The 24231-nt window shown below is 43.6% G+C and overlaps 2 protein-coding genes across 2 annotated transcripts in view; one reads left to right on the top strand and one right to left on the bottom strand.

Moving 5' to 3' along the window:
- irak4 (interleukin-1 receptor-associated kinase 4) overlaps positions 1-24231 on the bottom strand; it is a 124174-nt gene that overhangs the window by 59836 nt on the left and 40107 nt on the right. The window lies entirely within an intron of this gene.
- The window catches only part of LOC310802712 (A disintegrin and metalloproteinase with thrombospondin motifs 20), a gene marked incomplete at its 5' end in the record, with an annotated part of 77371 nt that overhangs the window by 20240 nt on the left and 32900 nt on the right, over positions 1-24231 (top strand). The window contains 10 exons of the mRNA XM_083667242.1: positions 583-729; positions 4144-4285; positions 4913-5017; positions 16651-16796; positions 17025-17206; positions 17753-17889; positions 18219-18336; positions 20828-20923; positions 22282-22448; positions 22706-22835. Of these exons, the coding sequence (XP_083523368.1) occupies positions 583-729; positions 4144-4285; positions 4913-5017; positions 16651-16796; positions 17025-17206; positions 17753-17889; positions 18219-18336; positions 20828-20923; positions 22282-22448; positions 22706-22835 (1370 nt within the window). The remainder of the gene's footprint in view (positions 1-582; positions 730-4143; positions 4286-4912; positions 5018-16650; positions 16797-17024; positions 17207-17752; positions 17890-18218; positions 18337-20827; positions 20924-22281; positions 22449-22705; positions 22836-24231) is intronic.

Here is a 24231-nt window from a genome sequence, read left to right as displayed (position 1 = left end):
TGCTGTATACATCTCAGAGTTGCAAGTCATGTTCAATTAAGCCCATTGATTGGTTCGTTGAAAATAACTGTATGTAAGCACATGTGTTGTCAGCATTTGAGCAGCATGTGAGTGTTATATTACATTTCCATGGATGGCTTCCCCCTCTTCTTCAGCTTTAAGCCCTGAGAAGGTGACCTCTGACTGCAGGGGTGAGCGGGAGGTGGTGCTCAGTGGCATACATACTGCACAGTCGTGGAGTTTGTGCTCGTCAGACAGATATAGATAGATGATGTAAAAAATATAAAAAATGCCCTCCTACCTGGTGGAGTTTTATTGAAACCTATTGAGGCATTTGAAAACAGCTGTGTGTGTGTGTGTGTGTGTGTGTGTGTGTGTGTGTGTGTGTGTGTGTGTGCCTGCGTGTGTGGGGGCGGTCCACAAACGGTTTGAGGTGATCCCTTGTTAAAAATGGCAGATTATAAATCTTCTGACATTTATCCCTTTGCTCCGGCTGATCCATGGAGCAGCCCCTTCCCTAATCGCTCTCTGTGTGTGTTCCCTCCCTCTCTTCCCCCTTTCTCCCTCCCCCCCTCCTGGCAGGTTCAACATGCCCCACGATGACAACCCCAAGTGCAAGGAGGCAGGCATGAAGCACCAGTACCACGTCATGGCACCCACACTCAACTACGACACCAGCCCCTGGTCGTGGTCCAAGTGTAGCCGCAAGTACATCACAGAGTTTCTGGAGTAGGTACCTCTCTCTCTGGCTCCTTTTTTCTGACTATGCACAAGTTAAGCCATTTTCAATCATGTCACATACTATATCTCCACTCCAAAATATTTTTGACATGTTTATACCTGAGCCACAGTGTGTTGTTCCTTTTTTAATCTAAAGTACATCAATTCAATTAAAAAAGCAAGAAAACAATATTTGTTTCATAATATGACATAATCTGGTAAGCAAACAGTGTGTGCGTATGTAGGGCAGGCCAGTGTAAACTGTGTCGTCTTGTTATTGCCTGGGCTTGAGACAGTATTTCCTGTTTTAAAAAGGGGGTCTTCTTCCCCTGACCAGAGCGGTTGATCCTCCCCTGCTCCTCTCCGCTTGTCTCCGCAACCGCTCTCGAGACGCTGGACAAATAGTCATTTAGTCGCTGGCGTGCTTTCCTGGCGAAAACGGTAACACGGGGCAACGGCTCATTCAGGGCCTGGGGAGCCGAGCAGTGACCAGCGACCACTCTGAAGTGCTTCCCTTTAAGATGGGGAAATGTCAGTTATAATTAGATTTTCCCCTGAACGTGACCCTTTTGATCTCTCCTCCCCGCCTTTGTCGATTGTGAGCCTCCACAAAAGGCTGCCTTGTTGACGAGTTGCATCTTGGGAGCTCCATGCTCACCCAGACGCCTCGTATAGGGCTTTAAAGTTATGCTGCCACATAGTTTCCATCTTTCCGCCACTAGCCAACCCAACGTGAGTGGTTGGTTGGAAAATCTTGCAAAACCAGAAAAATGCTGAATATCAGCTGTGTTTTGCTGACCTCCTTGATGTGTGAGCGAGAAGGAAATGTGCGAGGTAAATGTCAATTGCTGTGTGTGTGGAAGTTTCCATGCTTTAGCCTACGATGAGGAAAGCCCATTTGACATTTCACCGATGGTCAGCTTGACTCAACAGCAAGTTATTGGTGGTCTTTGTTATTTGTCTTTGTTGGTGGTCTTTGTTATTTGTTGGTGGTCTTTTTTTTGTTCGTTTTCACATGCCCATGTAAGAAATTGGTGAAGTGTTCCTTTAACAGTGGCAATATTTATAAAACAGTGACTCTGAGAGAGAGCGTTCGGTTCAGCAGGGAGCTGTAGTGGTGGGAAAGGCTCTTGAAAGCGAAGCCCACTGCTTTTGAAGTCTGCCTAGGCCCAACAATGAGGAGCATTGATCCAAACTGCCACTTCCACCCTTCACCGAGCTGACCTGGTCAAGTACATCAGTTTTTTGACTGCCCATTCTCTCCCCTGAAGAGCACTCCAACACACAGCGCTCTCCTGTCAACTTTAAAGATGGAGGAACACTCCAAACACTCTACCTCTCAACCCCCCTTTTCAAGGACCCACACCCACATCTCCCCTACTCCCTCCCAGTTTTCTATCTGTGTAATAATGTGATGTGAATTGATCTCCCATTCTGTCCACACCTGAGAGCCCCTGATAAAAAGCACCACGGTGTTTTCTGTGTTATTATGCGGAGACCCGCAGTTATAAAGACACCATTCATTCCATCTCTGGCAGCCGGCCAGACAATTTAAGCCGCAAAAAGCTATCTAAAGATAAAATGCAAATCTCTTGGTGTTGCCACCCACTAATTGATGTGTACACTTGTGTTGAAACCACATAATCATTAGTACTGGCGAAGCCTATCATTTTCCATTGCAATGCCTGGGTACACACTTTGGGAATTAGGCTTACCACACAAAACAGCAGATGGATTTAAAGCTATCCAAAACATTAACATTTGAAGTTTTGGTCCACATTTTAACTTTTTTTTACCTCAAGATAGGTCCTGTATGTGAAGTGTTTCATTCTAATTCAAACCTAGAACAAAAAGCTGACTACTTAGTTTCCTGTTATCCTTCTGTAAAAGTGGTACGTGCTGTAGTTTGAGAAGGGCAATTGCTACAGTAGGCATCGCATGAGTTTATCCCACTGTGTGCAGTAATGCACTGTGTCATTCAAGCCTCGGCTGTGTCTGTCATAAACCTGATATACGATCAGCCTTGTAGCACCACCGGCTCACAAGAAACACAGCTCCCCCCGATGGAACCCATTACATAGGAGCTTCTTATCGCAAACACAGAGAGATAAATATAAGTCATTTTCTAAATAAACTCACTTTAAAGAACCCTTCCAATGGTTGCCAGGTGCAGAATCTCTTTCAGTCTCATCACATCACTGTCTCGAGCTCAGCCGCCAATCCCCCTTCAAAAAACGGGATGCCTAAAATCTCTGTCCCCCCATCCCCACCCCTCCCTATCCATCCTGTTTCTAATAATAGACCCATATGGTTTTCTGGGTTTCTGATTAGACAAACTGGTGAAAGACGCTTCAATATGTGGGACATCTCTCAGATTCTCCCTGGGCCCCAACAGACAGACTACCTCTAGCCTAGCTTTCATCATGGCTCTCTTCTCCCCCTCCCTCTCTTCTCCCCCTCCCTCCCGCTCAGAGTAATTCCACCAAGCACTTGCACTCGTTTTGTGTCTTAATGTGGAAATAAAAGAAAACCGCAGTGGTAACACAAGATAAGCCAGCGTAATTATCAGCCTTGTCACATCAGCTGTGGCGGTATGAAGCAGGTGTTTTATCTAGACACATAAGGACAAATTGTGAGAGCGGTGTCAACATGTGGCGCTATCACACATTATACAGTATCTCATCCCCCAGTTTCTTTTTTTGTGTCACAAAGTGAATAGGAGAGAAATCTTTTGAGGAAAGGTTTATGTTGTTGAATGGTGGTTTGACTAGGTTTTTTTGTGACCACACTTTTTTGACTGTTGACTTCAAGGACTAGCGATTCAGTGGGTATATGGGGTACATGATATCGTCCAGCTGTGCTTTTGTTGTATTTTTTGGGTTGTAGGCTAGGGTGTGGCTGACATACGTACAATCAGTCAGTATATAATAATGGAACTATCCTTGATTTATGTAACTGAACTCAATAAAGGTGCTTTTATTATCCAAATCCTCTCTTTACTTTTGGCATCGAGAAATGCCTCTTGCGGTCAGCATGGCCCCTTTGTCTTTATGGAAATGCAGCTTTATTCTCTCTCTGACTCCAATTTCGCGGTGACGGCATCAACTAACAGTCCATTGAAAGGAAGTGGTATCAGTCGCACTGTTAGGTAACATTATAGACAGACAGACCACCCACAAGGGACTAAGTGCTGTGTACAGAATATGATCACTCATGGACACTGACATGGAGATTGTTTACCTTGCATTTATGAATAACAAAGAGAGAGAACTTACTTTTCTATTAATCTTGACGGGTTAACAGAGCAATTCGAGTCTCGACGACGAAGCCGAATGGGAACTGTCGGATCAGCAATACCTTTTGTATTGTATGTATGCAGTGTATGTTTACTACTTGTGTGTGTGTATATATGTTCCCTTTCAGCACTGGCTACGGAGAGTGCCTATTGGATGAGCCTGTCGGCAGGACGTATGAGCTACCCACCCATCTCCCCGGCCAGATCTACAATGCCAACAGACAGTGTGAACTCATGTTTGGACCTGGGTCTGTAGTCTGCCCTTACATGGTGAGCCAACCAGGATTTAGGCCTCAAAACCAGGTGTCTCATTCTCACATGGCTCAAAGCAACTTTGCTTCCTCAACCAAACTCTATAGGGAATGATGTCATATACTTCTTAGGTGTCATCTATCATAAACCACTCGTTTTTAGATAATGAAGTCATACACAACACTGCATTTTAATGACCTGTATGACAGACAGCTTTTGTGTTTTTTTATGAGACAATTAGTTTTGTTTTGTTCAGGTTTTACAGGCTGCAAACTGTTCTTCCTCTAAGACCCTGCTCTCCTGTTGAACATCCTCAAAGGCCTGGGGAAGAAATGCCCTTGTCACTCTATGTGCTTGGAGACCATATGTGGCTAATCTTAGCGATAGTACTGTAATAGCTGCCCAGGTGGTCGTAAAAGTTAGTGTCTGGTTCCTGGTGGCTGCACTGTCAATAAAGTCAGTTACACACACAACAGCCGAGTCTCCTGTGTCAATATTGGAGAATTATAATTTGGTATAAAAATAAGTTAAATAATTTCCCTGATGCTCAGGACAGTGAGGTAGGCCTGTGATGATACAGTAACAGTTTTTAATGTCTTTTTTCTTTGCTTCCTCTGTCGCTGCCTCTATTTCCCCCACACACAGAAACAGTGCAAGAGGCTGTGGTGTACGAGCGCTGAAGGGGACCATAAAGGATGTCGCACACAGCACATGCCCCTGGCTGACGGGACAGACTGTGGAAACGGAATGGTAGGACATGATGACACACTATACTTTCTTCCTTATAGTCAGTTATCAGGTGCAATTAAACAGTACAACAACAATCATATTTCACTTTTGCTAGATGGTAGCATTTACTGTACCGAGGTTGGTATTTTGCACTTCCTTTATCATTCAAGTTTCAAACTGAATTATGAACTCCTTATGACATGGATATTCCTCTGCTCTAGAATAGATGATGTGGACAGTTTGTATAAGGACAGTTTGTCCTCTTTTCTCACAACTTTGATAGCCTTCAATGTGTAGACCAAACAGCAATGTGACTAGTGATATAGCAGTCTGAACCCTCTAAAGTTACAGCACACTCAGCCCATTGACTTAACATGCATTATCTGGCCATAGTTAGCCCCAGCTTCCAATGTAAATGTGGTCAGGTGACACCCCTCAGTGAGTAACCTGAAGCGTTAGCCTTTAGCCTTGCTCTGAGGCCCCAACCCCCATTAGCCCCCCATGTTCTCTCCGCCTTGGGATGCTATGCTAATTAGCTCTGTGACGGTGGTTGGTGTGTAGTGTTGGGGCACTGAGGAAGCTGAGAGAGAGACTGGGGGAAAGAGGGGTGAGACAGGGCTTGGAGAGAGAGGAAAAAAGACGAGAGAGGTGAAGGCGCGGTGCCTTTGAAAGGGGATGCCGCCCGCCGTTCACAGTTGAGTCACCTTGTTCTGAACCCGTGACCCTAAAACCTCTTTAAAAGGCGGGTGAGTGGGTCAGTGGTCAGGCAGTAACAGAGCCCAAGACTGAGGCCAGTGCTCACACAAAAGACCTCACATCAATGATTCAGAAAAGGAGAAGGAGGAGGAGGAGGAGGAGGAGGAGGAGCAGCAGCAGCAGGAGAGAGGTGAGCTAGTTTTGGTGTGTCTGTGTGTGTGTTCACGTTTGTGTGTGTTCACATTTGTGTTTGTGTGTGTGTGTGTGTGTGTGTGTGTGTGTGTGTGTGTGTGTGTGTGTGTGTGTGTGTTCGCGTTTGTGTGTATGTGTGTGTGTTTGTGACTCGGGGTCTTTACTTCACTACTTAACCCTTTCCCCCTCAGAAGTCTCTCCAGAACTTCAAAAACATGGTGTGTGCCGATGTAAGCCCGGTATCCCACAATACTTTTTTCAACTGGTCCATCCTGTTAGGGCTTGAATTACTACACTTCAATGAAGAGAAGTTAACTGGGGATGGCTAACATCTTAATCCAACCACAACAACTGTCGTATGATGTACCTGTTGTGGGATAGCACCTCTCATACCTCTCTCTGTGGCTTATTAACAGTGTGGTAGTGTTTCATTGTAGCCAGGAAAGATTCTTGAGAGGACATTCTATTAGTTTGGTCATGCATGCCTGCTGCTCTGCCATGAGTGACTATCCTATATCATACTGTACTTATACAAGTATCCTATATTATCTTATACTCTACTTCTTACTATATCTTATGACTGCAGTATAAGTGTTTGAGTCAAATGCCCCCCCCCCACTAAAAACATTTCAATATTTAAGACATACTCAAGTACAATATCTTTGCATCATGCACTTAAATGCTAAAAAGAATACAAAGTTTTGTTTCTGCCCCGTCTCCTCTTCACGGTGGCACCACCTTTGTTTGTGGTGCTGAGGGCCTGGTGTCATCTCCAGAAGGGGGTTCTTTGAAGTGGGGGGAGTTGAAAGAGAGGGGCACCCTGTACCAGCGCTCACCTGCCTCCACACAGCCCTTTTATGTGGGGACACAGGAGGAGTGTGTGTGCGTGTGTGTGTGTGTGTGTGTGTGTGTGTGTGTGTGTGTGTGTGTGTGTGTGTCCTTATCATACTCAGTGGTGTCTGAAGGCCCAGATGATTTCAAGGCTATCCCTCTTTCTCTTTTTCTTTTCTACTTATCGGTCTTACCAGTTCCTCTCTTTTCCACTTCTCTCTTCCCCCTCTCTCTGTCCCTCTGTACATGTCTCCCCCCCCCCCTCTCTCTCTCTCTCTCTCTCTCACACACACACACACACACACACACACACACGCACACACACACACACACACGCACACACACACACTCTCTCTATCTATCTGTCTCTCTCCCCCTCTCTCTTTCAGGCAAAAGTCATGAGGTTTTGAGATCTGAGGTCGGCCCCTGGAGTTGTCTGCAGGGCCCTAGGGGGTAAAGTGTTAGGGTCTGGGGGATTAGAGCAGGCCTGTTTGGGGGAAATGCAGCAGGCAGGTATTGTCTTAGTAATCAGAGCTGCCTCTTTAAGTGCCCTCTCAAAACCTATCATTAGGCCTGGCCTGCTGTGTCATTTCAAACCATTAAAAGGAAACATCATCTCTTGTAAATATTTGCCTCGATGTGTTTGTTCCAAAAGGCCCTGAAGAATTTCTGAATGGCTGTCAAGCTTTGATGTTCTTCCAGGTGGAATTTATTTGATTAAATGAGACAGTACTGTCACTGTAGTTATGTGTAATACATTTTGGAGTGCGTATTAGTATTGTAAAAGAGGGCAGCTTGCAAAAGTGAGAATCGTGTCTGAAGTAGTAGAACAGTGTTGTGTAGTGTACAACAGTGAGGAACTAGGGCACTGTGTTGAGTTCATATGCTCTCTTGCACTTGTTTTCCCCTCTCTCTCTCTCTCTCTCTCCCCCTCCCCCCCTCTCTCTCTCTCACTCATTTACTGTCTCTCTCTCTCACTGGCACTCTGTTGCTTCTCCCCAAACTCTCTCTCTCTCTCCCCCCCTCTCCGTCTCTCTCCCTCTCCCTCACTACGCTCTCTCCGTGCACAGCAGTGGCCCTTTTGCAGGGGTGCTGGAGTGAATAATTTGGTCACATGACCCTCTGCGGCGTGTCTGTCATCTGGCCCAGTGGGCCGTACACTAACGAGGGCATCCCATCACTTGTTGGCTATAAATACCACGACTGCCCTATCCCCCCCCCCTTCTCCTCTCCCCTTCTTCAAAAGGGCTCTGCCTATGCAGCTCAGGGGCCAGCCAGCATGGTCAATCAGGAGCCTGTCAGCCCCAACGCCGGCCTTCGTTGGCCCTCCATCCACACACAGGCTCTCTCTCTCTCTCTCTCTCTTTGAAGAGCCCCTTGCAGCTTCTCACCACGTAGTCTCAAAGTAGCTTGGTGGGTGGCGAGAAGAATGGAGGCTGAACTTGAATGGACCAAATGCGCCGTTGTTGTTGCCCACCAGTTATTGAGCGTCTTTCTCGCACCCATTGCTTGTGTTTAGGTTTGAATCAGTGTGTGGCTGTCTTGAAGGTTTTTTTGTGATTGGTTGTGTGTGTGTGGTGCGATGGAGAATGTCAAAAGACATTCAGAGTTGTGACATTTTCCATCTGACCACACACACAACCAATCACACAAACAAATTGTGTGAATTGTAAAAACTGACATTTTTCTCATTTTGAGTTATTAAACCGAAGAGTTTTCCTGAATGATTCACGTCAGTAAAGTACAGATGGAGCCAAATAGATTGTGTGGAAATTCCCACAGACACTCCTACGCGGTGCTGCAACGCTACTCAATTAGCCAGAAGGCTCTGAGAAGCTCCGCAGAGCCTGAACACACTTGGGATAAGAATGATTCAATAGAAACAAACACATTTTTCTATTGATTTTATTTAGTAAAATGGTAAATGAAAGATCACCCTCACCCCGGCTGTCTGTAAGACATGTGTGTGCCATAGTGATCGGCATTCCGAGTATTTTCAGTGAGCCGGCTCTGTTCACCTAAGAGCCGTTCATTCGGCTCCTCGTTAAAATCAGCCCGTTTAGCGTCATTTTGACTATTGATTGGTCTTCTGTCGCTTTTATGTGTTTATTGAATCTAATAACCTTCTTCTTAATATGAAAATAACATTATTTAGCAATATGTTTATAATAAAAACTGTAAAATTAGATTAGGTTATACATTTGTTTTAATTGGACTCGGCTGAAAGCAAGACACTATTACACACGTGCATTGAAAGTAGCGGGCCTTCTGGATGCAGGTGACATGAAATTAGGCTATGGAGATTTTAATAATTACATACAATCTTGTGTTCATTTTTCAACCAAAGACACCATACAAAAAAACCACACATTTCACTAAAAAGAGCTGGTTCAAAGATCTGGCTCGTTCGCGAATGACCCATAACTTGGACTGACCCACCCTCAACATATTCATCACTCATTCACAATATTAAAATAAAAGTTGGGGTCGTAGACATTTGTTTAGTTGCTAGATTTTCACGTGTCGAGCAGTGCGTGCACACACCTCTTGTTTCATTTCAATTTCAATAGGCTTGCCTAATCACCTTCGATAGGGTAATCGCTTAGTATGACCAGGATGAAAAACGCTCAGAGCAAAGATTAAATGCAACCGAATACAAGTCTCCATGTCTAGTTTTTTTATCTGAACTTTTTGCAGTACATTTCTCATGCTCGTCTAAAAAAAAACTGTTGTGGTATTGCTGTAGTGTTTTTTTCACTTCCAATTCCATTTGACATCACAAACATAATACAATAATAAAAGTTCATTTCTGCATTTCAAATGATTTTTTAGGCTATGCAGCTACGGTGTAAACTGGAAAGACCCATGCGAAAAGTCTATTTAGTGGTTATAGTTGTTAATTTCACCTTTATTTAAGTAGTCATTGGCGGCAGAAATCTGGAATGAGTGACGGCCAAGGAAGTGGAGGCTTTAGGCTAACCAGTGTGATATCTACCAGAGTGCAGGTTTCTATTGGTAGTGGAGATATTAAGGAGTGAGCTAAGATAGAGAGACTTACACTACAAACTATATAAATATATAAACTAACATTGAACCATAGATCTCCCCAAAAAGTGGAGATCAACATAGGGCACAAAAGCAAGGAAAAACTCCCTGGTAGGAAGAAACCTTGAGAGGAACCAGACTCCAAGGGGGACCCATCCTCCTCTGGCTGATTAGGTGTATAAAGGAGTATAAATTGCTACCTATGACAACTCCCCCATATTATAAATGGGTACCTACAGTATGACAACTCCCCATTTCTTGACTTGCCCAAATAATGGATTGATGCGTATGCAAAACTGATGCATATTCTGTATTCTTCTGTATTAGGCTATCTTGCAGTTACAGTACCTAAATGAATGAAATCTGGGGTGGGAAATGTGTGAAAAACCCTAATCAAAGGTTTGTTATTATAGCCATAACAATCAAATGTATACTGTAGCCCTGTGTTGCCAGAAACAATGTCAGAACAGTTTCAGATAAAGTGTAAAATCAAAAGTGTGTTATTACAGTATGTTTCAAAGAAATTCATTTCACAAATCATGCTTCAACACATGTACAGTATTATTGCAATGTCATATGAGCATTTAATTGACCATTCACTTCACATGCGTCTTTGGGTCTTAGAAAAGTGCTAGCCTACATGTATATAGCCTTCATTTGGTGTATTATTATTATTATTATTGTTATTGTTGTTATTATATTAAACAATTATAATAATAATAGTATGCATTGCACAACTAATCCAATTTTGGCATCTTCCCAGACAAATGGCAGCCCAGACAGACAGAACGGCATGAGCGCAAATCACGATAAACAAGAATACTATAGAAAAACGGACAAAATAGGAAATAAAATATTATCTCTGTTATGTCCCAGGCTGCTGAAATATGAACTGAATATTCACATTTGAACTTCCAGTTTGTTGGATACAAACTCGATCATTACATTCGTTCTCGAAAACCGGCCCAAGCGCGACTTACTAGCACCATCTAGCAACCGAGGTCAGTGTGTGCACATGGTCAGTTTTAGCTTGCCTCAATTCACGATCTGCAGAGGCACGAATGAAGCACGCACGATTGCTGCATCGTCACACGCAATATATTTGGCTTTTATAATTCCAGAACATTCCTCTGAGCCGCAACCTGCTTCGTTTCAGCCAATTAGAGAAAGATAGTGAGGTTTGAAAAGCAGAGCCAGCAGAGAGAATAGAATTTTGTTGGCGGGGGCATGCAGTCTTGGCTCAGGGTCCTGGCTGGCTGACAGACTTGTTGTACGATGCTGTGAGCTTGAGCTCAAGCTCTGTGACTCGTATCAATGTCACTCTCGGCTAATCTGGGGATGTTTCCTGGATGTTGCCACTTTGATTACCCTATCATCACAGACCCAGGGATTTGGGCTAACAAGTGAATTTTTGTTTGGTTTTGTGTTTCTTCTTTCTTTTTCTTTTTTTTTGTAGAATGATGTACAGTAGTGAGCTGACTTTTCTGGATTGGATTCTAATGGTGTATCAAGTTTTGATTAATGAGCAGGAGGTTGCTTTGATTTTGAACATGACTGTGGCTAATTGTACAAGGTGATATTCAATGGAGTAGGTTCCTCCAAAACAAAAGTGAATTGAACTCACTGTTGTTGCTGAATTATTATGCATGCAGAGCCAGCACATTGCATCTAATCATAGCTCACAGTTGGGTTTTGTGTAATAACATAAACATAATTGAATACCTGAACATCACTACCCAAAGTGTGTTTGACAATACAATGTAAACAATGGTAAAACGATTAGAGAGAGAGAAAGAGAGAGGAGGAAGGAGGGAGAGGTGGTCTAACTCCGTTCACGTGAAATGAGAGAGGAAGACCGAAGGTAAAAGGCAAAGTGTCTGTGAAGTACAGGTGAATAGAACAGCTTATCAGCCAAACCACTCATTCAGACTAATGAATACCTTCCACTGCAGTGTAGATAGAAGAGGGAGGGAGGGGGTGGAGGCTCAACTCAGGGTTGCATCATCCCTCTCCTTCCCCTTGAACACGAGAAAGAGGAAACTTGTATTTACTCCACTGAAAATGATTTAATAAATCAAATTCAGAACACTAACCATGAAATGAGAATCATAAGCCACATCAACCTCTGCTCTCATCACTAGCCCTCCCATGCACTGTAAAATAAAAAAAACTATGCTTCCTCTGTGTGAATATCCTTTCCCCTTTATCACCGTACTCCTCTACCTGTCTGTTGAAGTAGAATATTGAAATATTCAACATCACTCAAGCATATGACAGAGTTATTAGACATCTGTACCACAGTAGCTTACACTGTTTTTATGAAATGATCTCTGTGGTGGTCGCTACAATGTTACATGGTTAAATTACTTCTGATATTTAATGTTACCCGGGAGGTGTTTTGTGTCTGAGGAGAAGGGAGTGTGGTGATGTTGGGCCGTCAGGGACAGAAACAAAAATCCGAGCCTGCTGTGGCCACAGTGAACTCCAACCTGGAGCTGTGAGAACCTGAACATGAAAGGTGATGCCTTTTGGAAATGGCTGTGTTAAAATGAAAGACTGGAAGGTTTTTAAATCAATCCCCCTGCCCTCTCATTCCTGCTGTGATGTATGGCTTCGGGAGAAATTATGTGCTCTGGAGCAGCTTCCTCGCAATTACAGGGCGCAACCTCTAAACCAGCCAGCTGAACTCTCCACAGAGCAGATGCTGCTGCTGAGGCTTCTCTCAATGGGTTATCGTTTGCTGCTAACTATATTCTCCTCAGCTTCACAAGTGGGTTTACCTCTCTAAACATTGTTTAGCAGTGTGTGTGTGTGTGTGTGTGTGTGTGTGTGTGTGTGTGTGTGTGGTGTGTGTGTGTGTGTGTGTGTGTGTGTGTGTGTGTGTGTGTGTGTGTGTGTGTGTGTGTGTGTGTTTGTGTGTGAGACATTCCTAATTTGAAACACATGCTAGCAACAGCTGGGCAAGTTACTCTCACAAAGCCTTCAAATGTCCCACTGCATTCTCAATTGAGGACACATTTTGACAATCCTTCTAGGAAAGCATCCACCAGAGCCCTAAACGGTTGTGCTAGCTTTACCGAAACCCTTTTCACATCAGCGTTTTCCAAGGCTGTATTTGTGTACCACTAAAAGGGGCTAATTGGAATTGAGTGTGGCCCCCAGATGCTTCCACGCTCAGAGCAAACACCCCCCACACATGCACACACACACTCGGCAGATGTGGGGGTTTTTTCTCCTTTTTTTCCTTTCTCTTCTTCATCTTTCTTTTTTCACCCACATCACCTTTTCAAGCTAAACAAAATGGTTGTAAACATGAAGTGCCAGCAGGGAGTGGAATGCCTTAAAGGCTTACAGGGGCTTTGGTCCTATCTGACAGCCGGTCCCTTGTGTTTGACAGTTCCTCAGGTCTCACCGCCTGGCAGCACCACGGTGGTCCAGGGCTGTTCCATACAAACCCCCAACAGGAGGGGGTGGGGGAGGGGGGATAGGGGGAACACTTAGGTTTTGGCCAACAATCCCCTCTCTTGAGAGGGGGGGATGGGAAGTGGCAGGCTGAGAGAGTAGAGGGAAATACATTTTTGAGGTAGTCAAAAACAACTTTGGGTTGAGTTGAATAGGTGCCAATAAGTTGCCGTCTTGCTTAGTACTGCTGTGCTCTAGCCTATTGTGAGGCCTCTTTATGGATTCAATCCCTCCTAGGAGTGCTTCAAATGTTTCTCATAGCATTTCCCGTTATGTTTCACATTTCCTGAGAGTGCAAAGACCTTTCGTGTTTGGTGTTTTCTCAACCAAAAGGCCTGCACCAGTTCCCTGTATTACCGTATGGAATCGATTTCTGTCTACTCGTGTATGTGAGTGGTTTGTTTTAGCAAATTCCATTTCATGTCCTTAAAACTAACCTAATATAGCTCTGAATTCACTGCTAATGCTGTTACAAAATGGGCTGTACTGGGAATCTTCAGTTTGAAGGGGAACCTTTTTCAGAGGAATTATTTAATAAAGCTCATTACTCAAACCTTGTCTGAATTATGGAAATGTTTGTGGCTTACTTGATTCATACTCCGGAGCTGTTAACACCTGCCTGTCATTGTGTTTTGCTCTTCCACTCCATCATTACTTTTTAAAGTAGTATTACACCAGCACCAGACAGAGCAGCGACCGTGCCAGAGTCAGGGTTTTGCTGTATGGAAGGGAGCTTTGCAGGTGTTCACCCCAGGTCATGGCTCTGCTGCTAATGCGCCAGCATACACAGGGAAACCTCGCTATTTCCCTAGAAACATCTTTGATTGATATCCTCCCTGGCTTAATAGTGTAATTATGAACATTCATGTGAGTCTCTCACACTGTCAAATAAGCTCTGTTCGATTGGGGAAGTGGATGTACAGTTTTAAGCAGTAAGCTTCACACCATTTGCTTCATAGTAACTCTAGGCTTTACAGTTCAGTTGAGTGGGCATTAGGCCAACTCCAAACACTCAACCCTTATAATGAAGATAGCATGGAACTTTATGAATACAGCCCATAAATGAGAGTGACAACAAGTCCAATACGAGTACAATACCTTTCTTACTGAGCGTGCCCTGTTTGGAGCACCCTGTGTGCAGGGGGTTTGGTCACATGGCCCTCTATCTGAATGAGGAGAAAAGCGCACCTGATGTCAGGCCAGTAATGAGCTCTGTTACTCTGTTATCAGAACTCTAGGGTTTCCTTATCGCCATGCCACTGCTCTCTGTGTCTGTGTGCCCGGACGACGGGCTAGCTACCGAGACAGACGCCGTCTTGTCCCACATTCTTTCACTGAAAAGGACCCTCCGCTATCTTAGCCATGGAGAGAGAGAGATTCGGTTACACAGTGCAAAATGGGCTGCCATGCTTGCTTATGAAAGCAGTGTTACCACTTCTTGGCAGGGGTTGGTACATCATGTTAGATATGTGGCATCTTAATGACTCAGTGTCTTGATCAGTGTTGGAGGTAACAGGTTACAAAAGTGAAAAAAATAACCTTTTATGAGTAACGTAGTACTATAATATAAGTTACTGTGTTCATATATTGTAATATTATTACAGTAAATTTTTTAAGTAATGCATCTGTTACTTTTAGAATCATATCCCTACCGCAAGTTATTAAAAGCCTTGTCCTCCTGCTAACAGAATTCATTCTGCAACTCTGGCTTGCTCCCGGCCCTCTGTTTCGACCATTATTACCTGTCGAGGGAAATAGGCAAATAGAATCTTCGGCGCTGAGGAGAAAGTCCCTGGGATAGAGCTTCGATCTAGTCTGAAAATTCATGACTTGCCCAGCTCAAGCCAGATATCACAGGCATTTTATGAGCCCGAGCACAAAAAAAGCCTGACTTTATCCATTGAGCACAACAAAATGAGTGAGAATACGAAAAAGCCACTCGCTGAGAAGAGTGGAGAGTGAGAGAGGCAAAACTCACCTTAGTTACAATCAACAACTGTATTTTGTGCACTTACCTTTATAGACTACCTAATACAATGCCTTCGGAAAGTATTCAGACCCCTTCACTTTTTCCACATGTTGTTGTATTATAGACTCAATTTAAAATGGATTAAATTCAAAGAATTTGCCATTAATCCACAAACAATACCCCAGAATGACAAAGTGAAAATTTCAGTAAATTTATTAAAATTGAAATACAGAAATACCTCATATCCATAAGTATTCAGACCCTTTGCTATGACACTCTTAAAATTACCTAAAATGCAAAAATGTCATCAACAAATCACTCAATAAGTTCAATTGAGTCCATCTTAATGCAAGGGTAATAGTTAATGTAATTTTGGAATTAATATATTTGTTTTTATAGGGTCTCAGATTTACATAGGAATCAGAAATCTACACCTTCACTCATTTGATACAGGTAGGCCTATAATGGAGCTCTGTGCTGAATGGAATGGAAACATTATATATATATATATATATATATATATATATATATATATATATATATATATATATATATATACACACTGTATATTACTTTCCATGCAAAGTAATATTGTAATGTACAGTAACAAGATTACTTTTGTTAAATGTAACAAGTAATATGTACCGTAATATGTAATTATCACTTCATTAGTACTTCACTTTCGCCAGCACACAACTCTTGATGTACATAGAGCCAATGTGAAAAGGTTATTAATCAGTGTGAATGGGAAGCATATGTTGCCGTACGTGTGATAAACCCTTTGAATGTCTCTCCCATGTTTTTCATTAAACAGTTTGTCCTTTGAGACGTAGTCCATAGGCCACTTTCAGTTTCCACTTCTGCTGATGAAAGCCCTTTCCAGTCATCGAAGGCTCAGCTCGTTTTGAGAAATAGCTGGCTGTCCACACGAAAAGGGGGCATGTGACACAAGCTGAGGAGGAATTTAACAGAGAGACCTGGCTTCGCTCATTGAGATGAGAGCCAAGTTCATTTGAAGATTTTATTGGCTGCCCCCTTGGCCAATCCATGATGTAATAAAGCCTGACAACGTGGAAGTGTTGCAGTGCACAGAGTGCAGAATCTGGCTCCTGTCAGTAACACTGTCATCCCCCTTCTTATCCCCATGCAGGGGTAGGCCCTATTCCCACAGCTGGAGAACTTGGATACATTCCTCAGGCGTAAATGATAGTGGGATTAGCGTTCCCCCAAGTTTTCTTTTAAGATATAATTTTACATCTAAACAGGGGATTAGGATGGGGAGGAAGAACAACACTCCCAGCTGTGAGTGCGCTAAATCTAACTGCACTGGTTGAGCTGAGTTGACACACTGTGTTTGCCTTGTGGCCTGTTGAATTGTGCATGTAGCAGGAGTAATCTACCACAGTCTTTAAGATGATCCCTGTGTGTAAGTGTGTGTGTTTTTGTTTTTTCCGTGTAGCACTGCAGGCACGGGATGTGTGTGAATAAGGAGCTGGACCTGAGGCCTGTCCATGGAGAGTGGGGCCCCTGGGGACCCTACAGTGTGTGTTCCAGGACCTGTGGAGGGGGCACCAGGAGCACATCTAGAGACTGTAACAAGCCTGAGTAAGAGTCTCACTGACTAGACAAAACAAACCATTAGTAACAGCCAAAGCAATAATACACCTTGAGTAAATTCTAATGATCAAAACAAACCATGAGCAGCAGTCAAAACAATACTACACAAGAGTTGAAATCAAGACTAAAATAAGCTTCAGTGAGTCTCGATTCAAAGGCAAGACTAAATGTCAGTGTTTTAATTCAGTTCTTGTATTATCTGTGATATTTTGATAGGCCCAGAAATGGAGGAAAGTTTTGTGTGGGTCGAAGAATGAAGTTCCGGTCATGCAACACTGAGCCATGTCCCAGAGGACGGAAAGACTTCCGCGAGGAGCAGTGCTCTCATTTCGATGGCAAGCACTTCAACATCAACGGTCTACCTCCCACGGTTCGCTGGGTCCCCAAGTACAGCGGCAGTGAGTACCCAGAATCCAATGCAATAGCAGCTTAATCGCTCTTTACATTAGGAAAGAAGATTGACACAAAACATGGCTCTGGTCACTCCTTACTTTATTCCCCGATTTGTTCTGTTAAACAGACTTGAATGTTCACTTTTGGCTCAGCAGAGGCAGACTCTGTCAGTGTTTTTCCCTCGATGCTTTGCGTGATATGAACAGACATATGGGCAAACCTACAGAGTAATGAACAGTTAGAGAAACATAGTCCTTCCATATGATGTTCCTGGATAGCTTCCCTCTTCACTTGTTATTGCGATGGCTTGCTCAGCTGGACAAAATTGCCATTTGGCAAAGGAAAGGAGGCTTTGGCGAAGTTGTGAAGATTTTAAATACATGTTATACAAGCATACTGTATATATGCCAATATGCTGTCAAACAGAATGTGATTTTTCCTGATACAAATGTCTGTATTTCAGCAAAGCAAACTGTTGACATCAGCAAAAATGTATATGTAGGCCAACTATAGAAAAGTATAGTTCTAATGGGCTTCTCTGTTCAATGTAGTTGTAATGAAGGATCGGTGTAAGCTCTTCTGTCGGGTTGCTGGGACCATGGCATACTATCAGTTGAAGGACCGCGTCATCGATGGCACGCCGTGTGGTCCAGACACCTATGACATCTGTGTTCAAGGCCTCTGTCGGGTACTGGAAAACCCTGTGCTCCCTAATATCAACAAGTCCGCTTCACTCACACACTGTTATGATATGTGCACTCAGATACTATCTGTCTATTGGTATCAGAATTACATGTTGGATGTTGTGTTATTAAACTTAAATCAACTTTTATTGATGTTAACATTTTGCATTACCATAACCACGCATACACATATCTTTTTACCACAAAAAGAGAGCCAGAAGTAGTTTTGTGGGTGTTGGATTTGAGCCTGTCAGTAGTTTTAAAGATAGTAGAGGTAGGACATCTGTTGATCAAAATACCCCTTTTGAATTAGTGTGTTTCTGTGCTTCCCCAGCAAGCTGGCTGTGATCATGTGCTTAACTCCAAGGCGAGGAATGACAAGTGTGGAGTATGTGGAGGAGACAACTCCTCCTGCAAAACCCTCGCCGGGACCTTCAACGATGCTGAGTATGGTAAGCCTGGTTGCCCAATGCTATTCCCCTGTTTTGAAAATGAGGCATTCAGTATATTTAAATTAATTGAACGATTGTATCATATATGCATATAACAGTCTATCTATTAGGTATGAACGGTTGGAAAATAAACACAGAGCACATGGAAATGATAGGAGCACTTGCTAGTAAAAACAGTAAACTGTGAACACTAATTTGCTGAAAGACAGTAATTTCTATGTCCTTGCTTAAAGGATAGGCTATCCTGAATAAGTCTCCAAAACCTGGGGAAAGCTCAGTATTTCTGGAAGTTCTCAAACTAAACATTGACCTAGCGTCACTCCTTTGAACTCATGCTTAGAACGATGTCTCTTCTCGATCCAACCGTTGATTATATCTAATCCACCTCAAGTCAGAGAAGCAAAATAACATTAGTATAAATTACCATGGGTATGGCTCTGGTCATGTTTACTCATCTTTTGTTTTGCTTTTTTGCTTTTTGATCTCAATCTGTCCATTCCTCTTCTTATCTCTTTGCAGAAGAGTCCTGGGCCAAGCATGTATGCTAAACCAGGTTTTGACCTAGCCCTGAGAAGTTGATTTAGCCCAGGAATAGGTCCCAGGCAGGATATCCCTGGTCCAGCTAGGGTCCAGCTCTCTTTTTCTTTTCTCTCTCTCCCTTTCTCTCTCCTCTTGGAGGAGCTAGGCTGGCCAATAAACAGTTGTAAACAGCTAAGAGAAACACTGATTCAGGGATTACAGCCATGGTTACGTCAGTGAGCTCAGTGATGAGGAGTCTTTTCCTCATCCGAACAATGCTTTTTACCAGCGAAACCATCATAATGAGAGAAAGTAACCTGTGGCTTCCGCTTTGTTGTATAAATGAAACAGCCCTTGCTTCGGAATAGTGTCTCAAGTGCTTTGTAAATATCCTCACTTCTAGGTATTCTCTAGTATTTCTCTCCTCCAGAGGCAGATTTGTGTGTGTCTGCCTGTCACGTGAGGCAAACCTCAACAATCCCAGGGTGCAACTTGGTTGGTTGTCTCTCTGGAGGACTATGTTTACTGTACATTCCTTGGTGGCTCTGTAGTCGTGTTCGATTGTGTGTGGTCAACGGTTAAGCAGGGCCCTGTGGAGGCGATGTGGGTTCCTCTGAGGGGGACCTCCTCGGCGGTTTCCAGAGTTCACCCACCCCATGTACTTATGTGCTTATGTTGTCCTCACTGGTTAGAGAGGGAATTTAACATGCTACTTAAAACCAACAGCATGCACTGTAAGAGACTTTTACTGTATGCTGCCTGCTCCGTTTTAGCACCCCAGTGAATGGGAATGAATGGTCTTGCGGAGAACATTCCCTAACAATTCTTGTTTTTCACTTTTTAAGAGTTTGCACTTCAAAAGCCACTTTGTTTAATGCTTAACTCATTGTTTTAGTTTTATCCCAGTTGACTTATGATCTTGTAAAACTGGAAGCTCTAAATGACAAACAGAAGTAGAAGTGAGATAAAGTCAAACTGTTTAAGTTTGTGGTCCATAGGCCTGCTCTATACACTAATAGACAACTGATACTGTGTCTGGCATATGGGTGATGTTGCCATAGTTCTACCTGTACAGTAGGGTTCCCCTCAGTGCTTGGAGATAGATATAAAAATGGATTAATCTGTTTGGACCTGGATTGAATGGCGTGTGTTTGAGTGTCCGGTTGGCTGATGCGAGACATACTGTAACCTTTACTGATGCTGCCCCCGAGTGGCCCATGCCGTCAGACCAGCTAGCTTCTCTCTCTCTCCTTCTCTCTCCTTCTCTCTCCACTCACACTCTTCTTTTCACCCCTCTCACCCCTCTCTCGTCTCTGTTCCCTCACCTTCTTTTCTCCCCCACTACACTCTGTTCCCTCTTTCTCTTTTCTGATCACTCCTCCTCTTCCCCCTATTCTCTCTTCTGCTTCTTCCCTCCTCTCTCTCTCAAATATTTCCTCTCCCCTTCCCTTTCACCCCTATCCCCAGCTGTTTGTTTTCTTTTTCCTCTCCGGTCTTTCCTCTCAACATGATCCCCTGTTCTGTCTTCTCTCTCCTCACCTCTCTCCTCATCCCTCTCTCCATCTCACTCTGTCACGGGATACAAACCTAAGGAAATTACAGGGCAAGCGCTCGACCGGGGAGTAATTCCATATATATATTCACGGGTGGGCCTCTGTGAGTGAATCAGCCTTCTACAGGTTATTTGAGGGCATAACTTTTTTATTTTTCCAAGTGTGAAATTTTAATCCCTAAGGTTAGAGCCTGCCTTCCTATGTCTGATCCTAGGAGCATAGTGAAGCCATTAACTCAAGGTGTGACAGCCATTAATTCAAGGTGCGCCCCCAGCACATATCAAAACCCTCTCACCCACCACTGTTTCCCGTTGCCCTCTGTCTCTGTCTCTCTCTCTCTCTCTCTCTCTCTCTCTTTCTCTGTCTGTCTTTCTTTCTTATTCTCTCTCTCTCTCTCTCTCTCTCTCTCTCTCTCTCAGGTTACAACACTGTGGTGCGGATCCCAGCGGGAGCCACCAACATCGATATCAAACAGGTCAGCTACTCTGGGAAGCCGGAGGATGACAACTACCTCGGTGAGTGTGTGTGTGACAACTATGCTTCGTACTGTCAGGCTCTGTCACCTCAGTCCCCTGAACTAGGCTAGCTGAACCATGTCAGTTCAGTCCCATCCAGTTCATTACAATCCAACCATGAAGGCTCTAAAGTGACATAGACTGACTCATCAAAACATGTCTAAACATTATGATCACCAGAGGTGGGCTTATCCAGCTACGAGGGAAACCTTGTTGTGATACAAACTTGTTCTAACAATTCGTAAAATGTAAAACCACATATAAAATTGACAATTTTAGCCAGAGTAACACTGAAATTGTGGGCATCACTGGTCAATGCAATTATCCTGGTGCTCAAGCTTTAGCCAGTGACCTCTGGTCTGGGGACACGCTTTTAGGGAAGGGGGTGAGGAAGCATGGGTCAGTGCCAAACCACTGGTCATTTATACCAGTCAGACTGTATACAGAGGAAGCATGGAGGGGTGTGGATCCATGTTGGTATGGGAGAAGGGCTCGTTGGGAAAGCAAACAGAGTATCAGACAGAGAGGAAGATGAATGAGGGTAGAATAGGTGCTAATTAGAGGCATGTGTAGCCAGGCCAGATGAAAGTGGATAGGGCCTGGGTGAGATGGACCACAGCAATGGTCCTGTCCTGCGTGTGTGTGTGTGTGTGTGTGTGTGTGTGTGTGTGTGTGTGTGTGTGTGTGAGTGTGCTAGCCACTGCTAGCCACTGCTCTCGCTGCTGGGGGCTGTCGGTGATACACTGTAACTACCAGAGGAGCTCACACACAGGCAGTCAAGGGGTTACAGAGGACTAGCTAGGGGTCCTATGCTGGTCATGTGCAGTCTTGAATGTACACAACGTTGTGCCTAGAGGCTTAATCACACACATTGTTTCAACATGGGCTCTGGCATTGTAATTACTGCATATTTCCAAGGAACATTTTTTGGGGTGTATGTTACAGGGGGTAGTTGGTTAGTTGTTGTGGTATGTGTGTGTTTGTCTTTGGTGTTTGTGTATGTATTTAGTTACTTGTTTGTATTTGGAGTCAGTGGAGCTACTTTGTTAGCATTGTAATGTCAGTTAAGGAGAGTCACGCAGTCTAACTCTAAATGACTGTAATTTGAAGCCACCAATGTTTCAACATATCTCCATGTAGCAATGGCATTGCAGAACAATTGGTTTGAAGTCGATGAATGTTTACATACAGCTTGGAATGTAAAAACTTGCAGACTTCTGCCTGCTCTAAAGACTTCTCAAAGCCTTAAATCAACAAGAGTCAGAAATATTTAGGGAATATTGCTTATTTTATCATTAATGAGGTTTTACGTTACAATGTTTTTTTAAAATCATTATTTTCTCTTCTTTTCCTCTCAGCTTTATCTGACAGCCATTCTAACTTCCTCCTGAATGGGAACTTTGTGGTGGCCATGTTTAAAAGGGAAATCACCTTCAAGGGAACTGTCATTGAGTACAGTGGCTCAGACACCAAAGAGGAGCGCATCAACTGCACTGAGCGCATTGAAGAGGAGCTTGTCCTGCAGGTAAAGCTGACAGCTCTCCTCCTTGAGAACAGAGGGAACCTCTCTCTCTTTCTCTTTTGTTTTCTCTCTCACACTCTCCTTCTACACATCATCCCTCTCTCTCTTTCTCTCTCTTTTTCTCTCCCTCTCACTCTTTTTCCTCTCTTTCTATCCCTATCACTTTTTTCCTCCTCTCTCCCTCTCTCTCTCTCTCTGTCATTCCTTCCATTCCTTCCTTCTCCTAAGGTAAAACTGTTTTATCATCCCCATTGCCCCAGGTTCTGTGTGTGGGGAACCTGTACAACCCTGATGTGCGCTACTCCTTCAACATCCCCATCGAGGAGCACAGGGAACAGTTTGTGTGGGACCCCTCGGGCTCCTGGCTGGAGTGCAGTCGCATGTGTCAGGGTAAGGCCATGGTCATCCACACTCAGACCATCAATCAATCATATTACAAATTCCGTTTTGTCGCAAAGGGCCCCAATGTGCTTCCACAAAAGATAATTGAATATGAGAATATATTGACAGATATCCATTGTCCAATCAATCCAATCAGGATTTCACCATTGTCTCACGTCAGATAGCGCGACTCCATCTGTACTGATCGAGGCTCCGATAATTATTTAGATGTTTATGAAATAAAATGACCGTAGTTACAGTTGTAGGCAATTTAACTTAAGTGTATGATATCATAATCTAACCACATAGCAAGCCTAGAGTGAGTGCCAAATTCAACCTGAGAGTCTCCAAGCACTGTAGAGCGGTTTAATGAACCTGTCACGACTTTTCTCATACAGTATTTTATCATCAGCTATATCCTCCATTATCGCTCGCAACCCCCAGTAACCATTATCAACTGCCACTTTGGTTTAGTCTTATTTCAGTTTCATTCATGCGTTTAATGAACCCTCTGAACACTCCCTTTACTGCTCCGCCTATATTGGTGCAAAGTTTGTGTAGGTCATGGCAGATGCACTATTGACACCAAGTTACTAAAATAGTCTTTGCAGATGGTTGTAGTGGTCTGCAGAGCTCTTTAGCAGAAGCAAATTTGGGCCCAAAGTGTTTAACAGTGGCCCGAACTAAGACCCCCCCCAAAAGCAAGCCAGTATATTATATGTTTCAGACTTTCATTCACAACAATTTTCAATATGAGTAGGGCAAAGGGTTACTTTTCAACACAGTTTCATAGTTGCTTGACATGCCCAATTATCCCGACACACACTGCATTGTCGACCACAGCTCCATATTCATGGTCCATATCATAGTCACAGCTCTTACTGGACCTGGCTGTTCTCCACAAGGGACCTAGTGAGAAGCTGCAGGGGGGTCATACGTCCCTGACCCACATACACACCACAGCATTTTGTCATTTACGGCGTTAGGTTTTATAGTCATCTTTGATGCAGTTTTGGTTTAGTTTTTGGTTTTGAGACAGTTGGCAATGGGGTGCTGCGCTCAGTAGATGGTGAAGGTTCATCTTAAAAACAAAACAACATATTAAGCCTATAATCAACTCAAGGGTATACGAACAGTCCAAACCATGTGATGTTAAATGCAAATAGCAAACATATTATAGGTGGCTCTTACATAGTATCCATCTGGATTTTGAGTGACCCCTCCATACCCAGGCTGTCGCTGGCCACTCATGAGTTATAAAGCCTTTTACCACATTCATTTAGTGTTACTCTCTCCTCCGCTCCCCCACCGGTGCCACTTTCATCGGAGCGTATCTCTTCATGTTGAGCAACTTTTTATTTGTTGTTTTTGAGTTGTAGCATTTATTGAGTTGGTGATTATTGCC

The sequence above is a fragment of the Argentina silus genome, assembly GCF_951799395.1.
Source record: "Argentina silus genome assembly, chromosome: 3".
In the NCBI taxonomy this organism is placed as follows: domain Eukaryota; kingdom Metazoa; phylum Chordata; class Actinopteri; order Argentiniformes; family Argentinidae; genus Argentina; species Argentina silus.
This window is presented reverse-complemented; position numbering and strand designations above follow the sequence as displayed.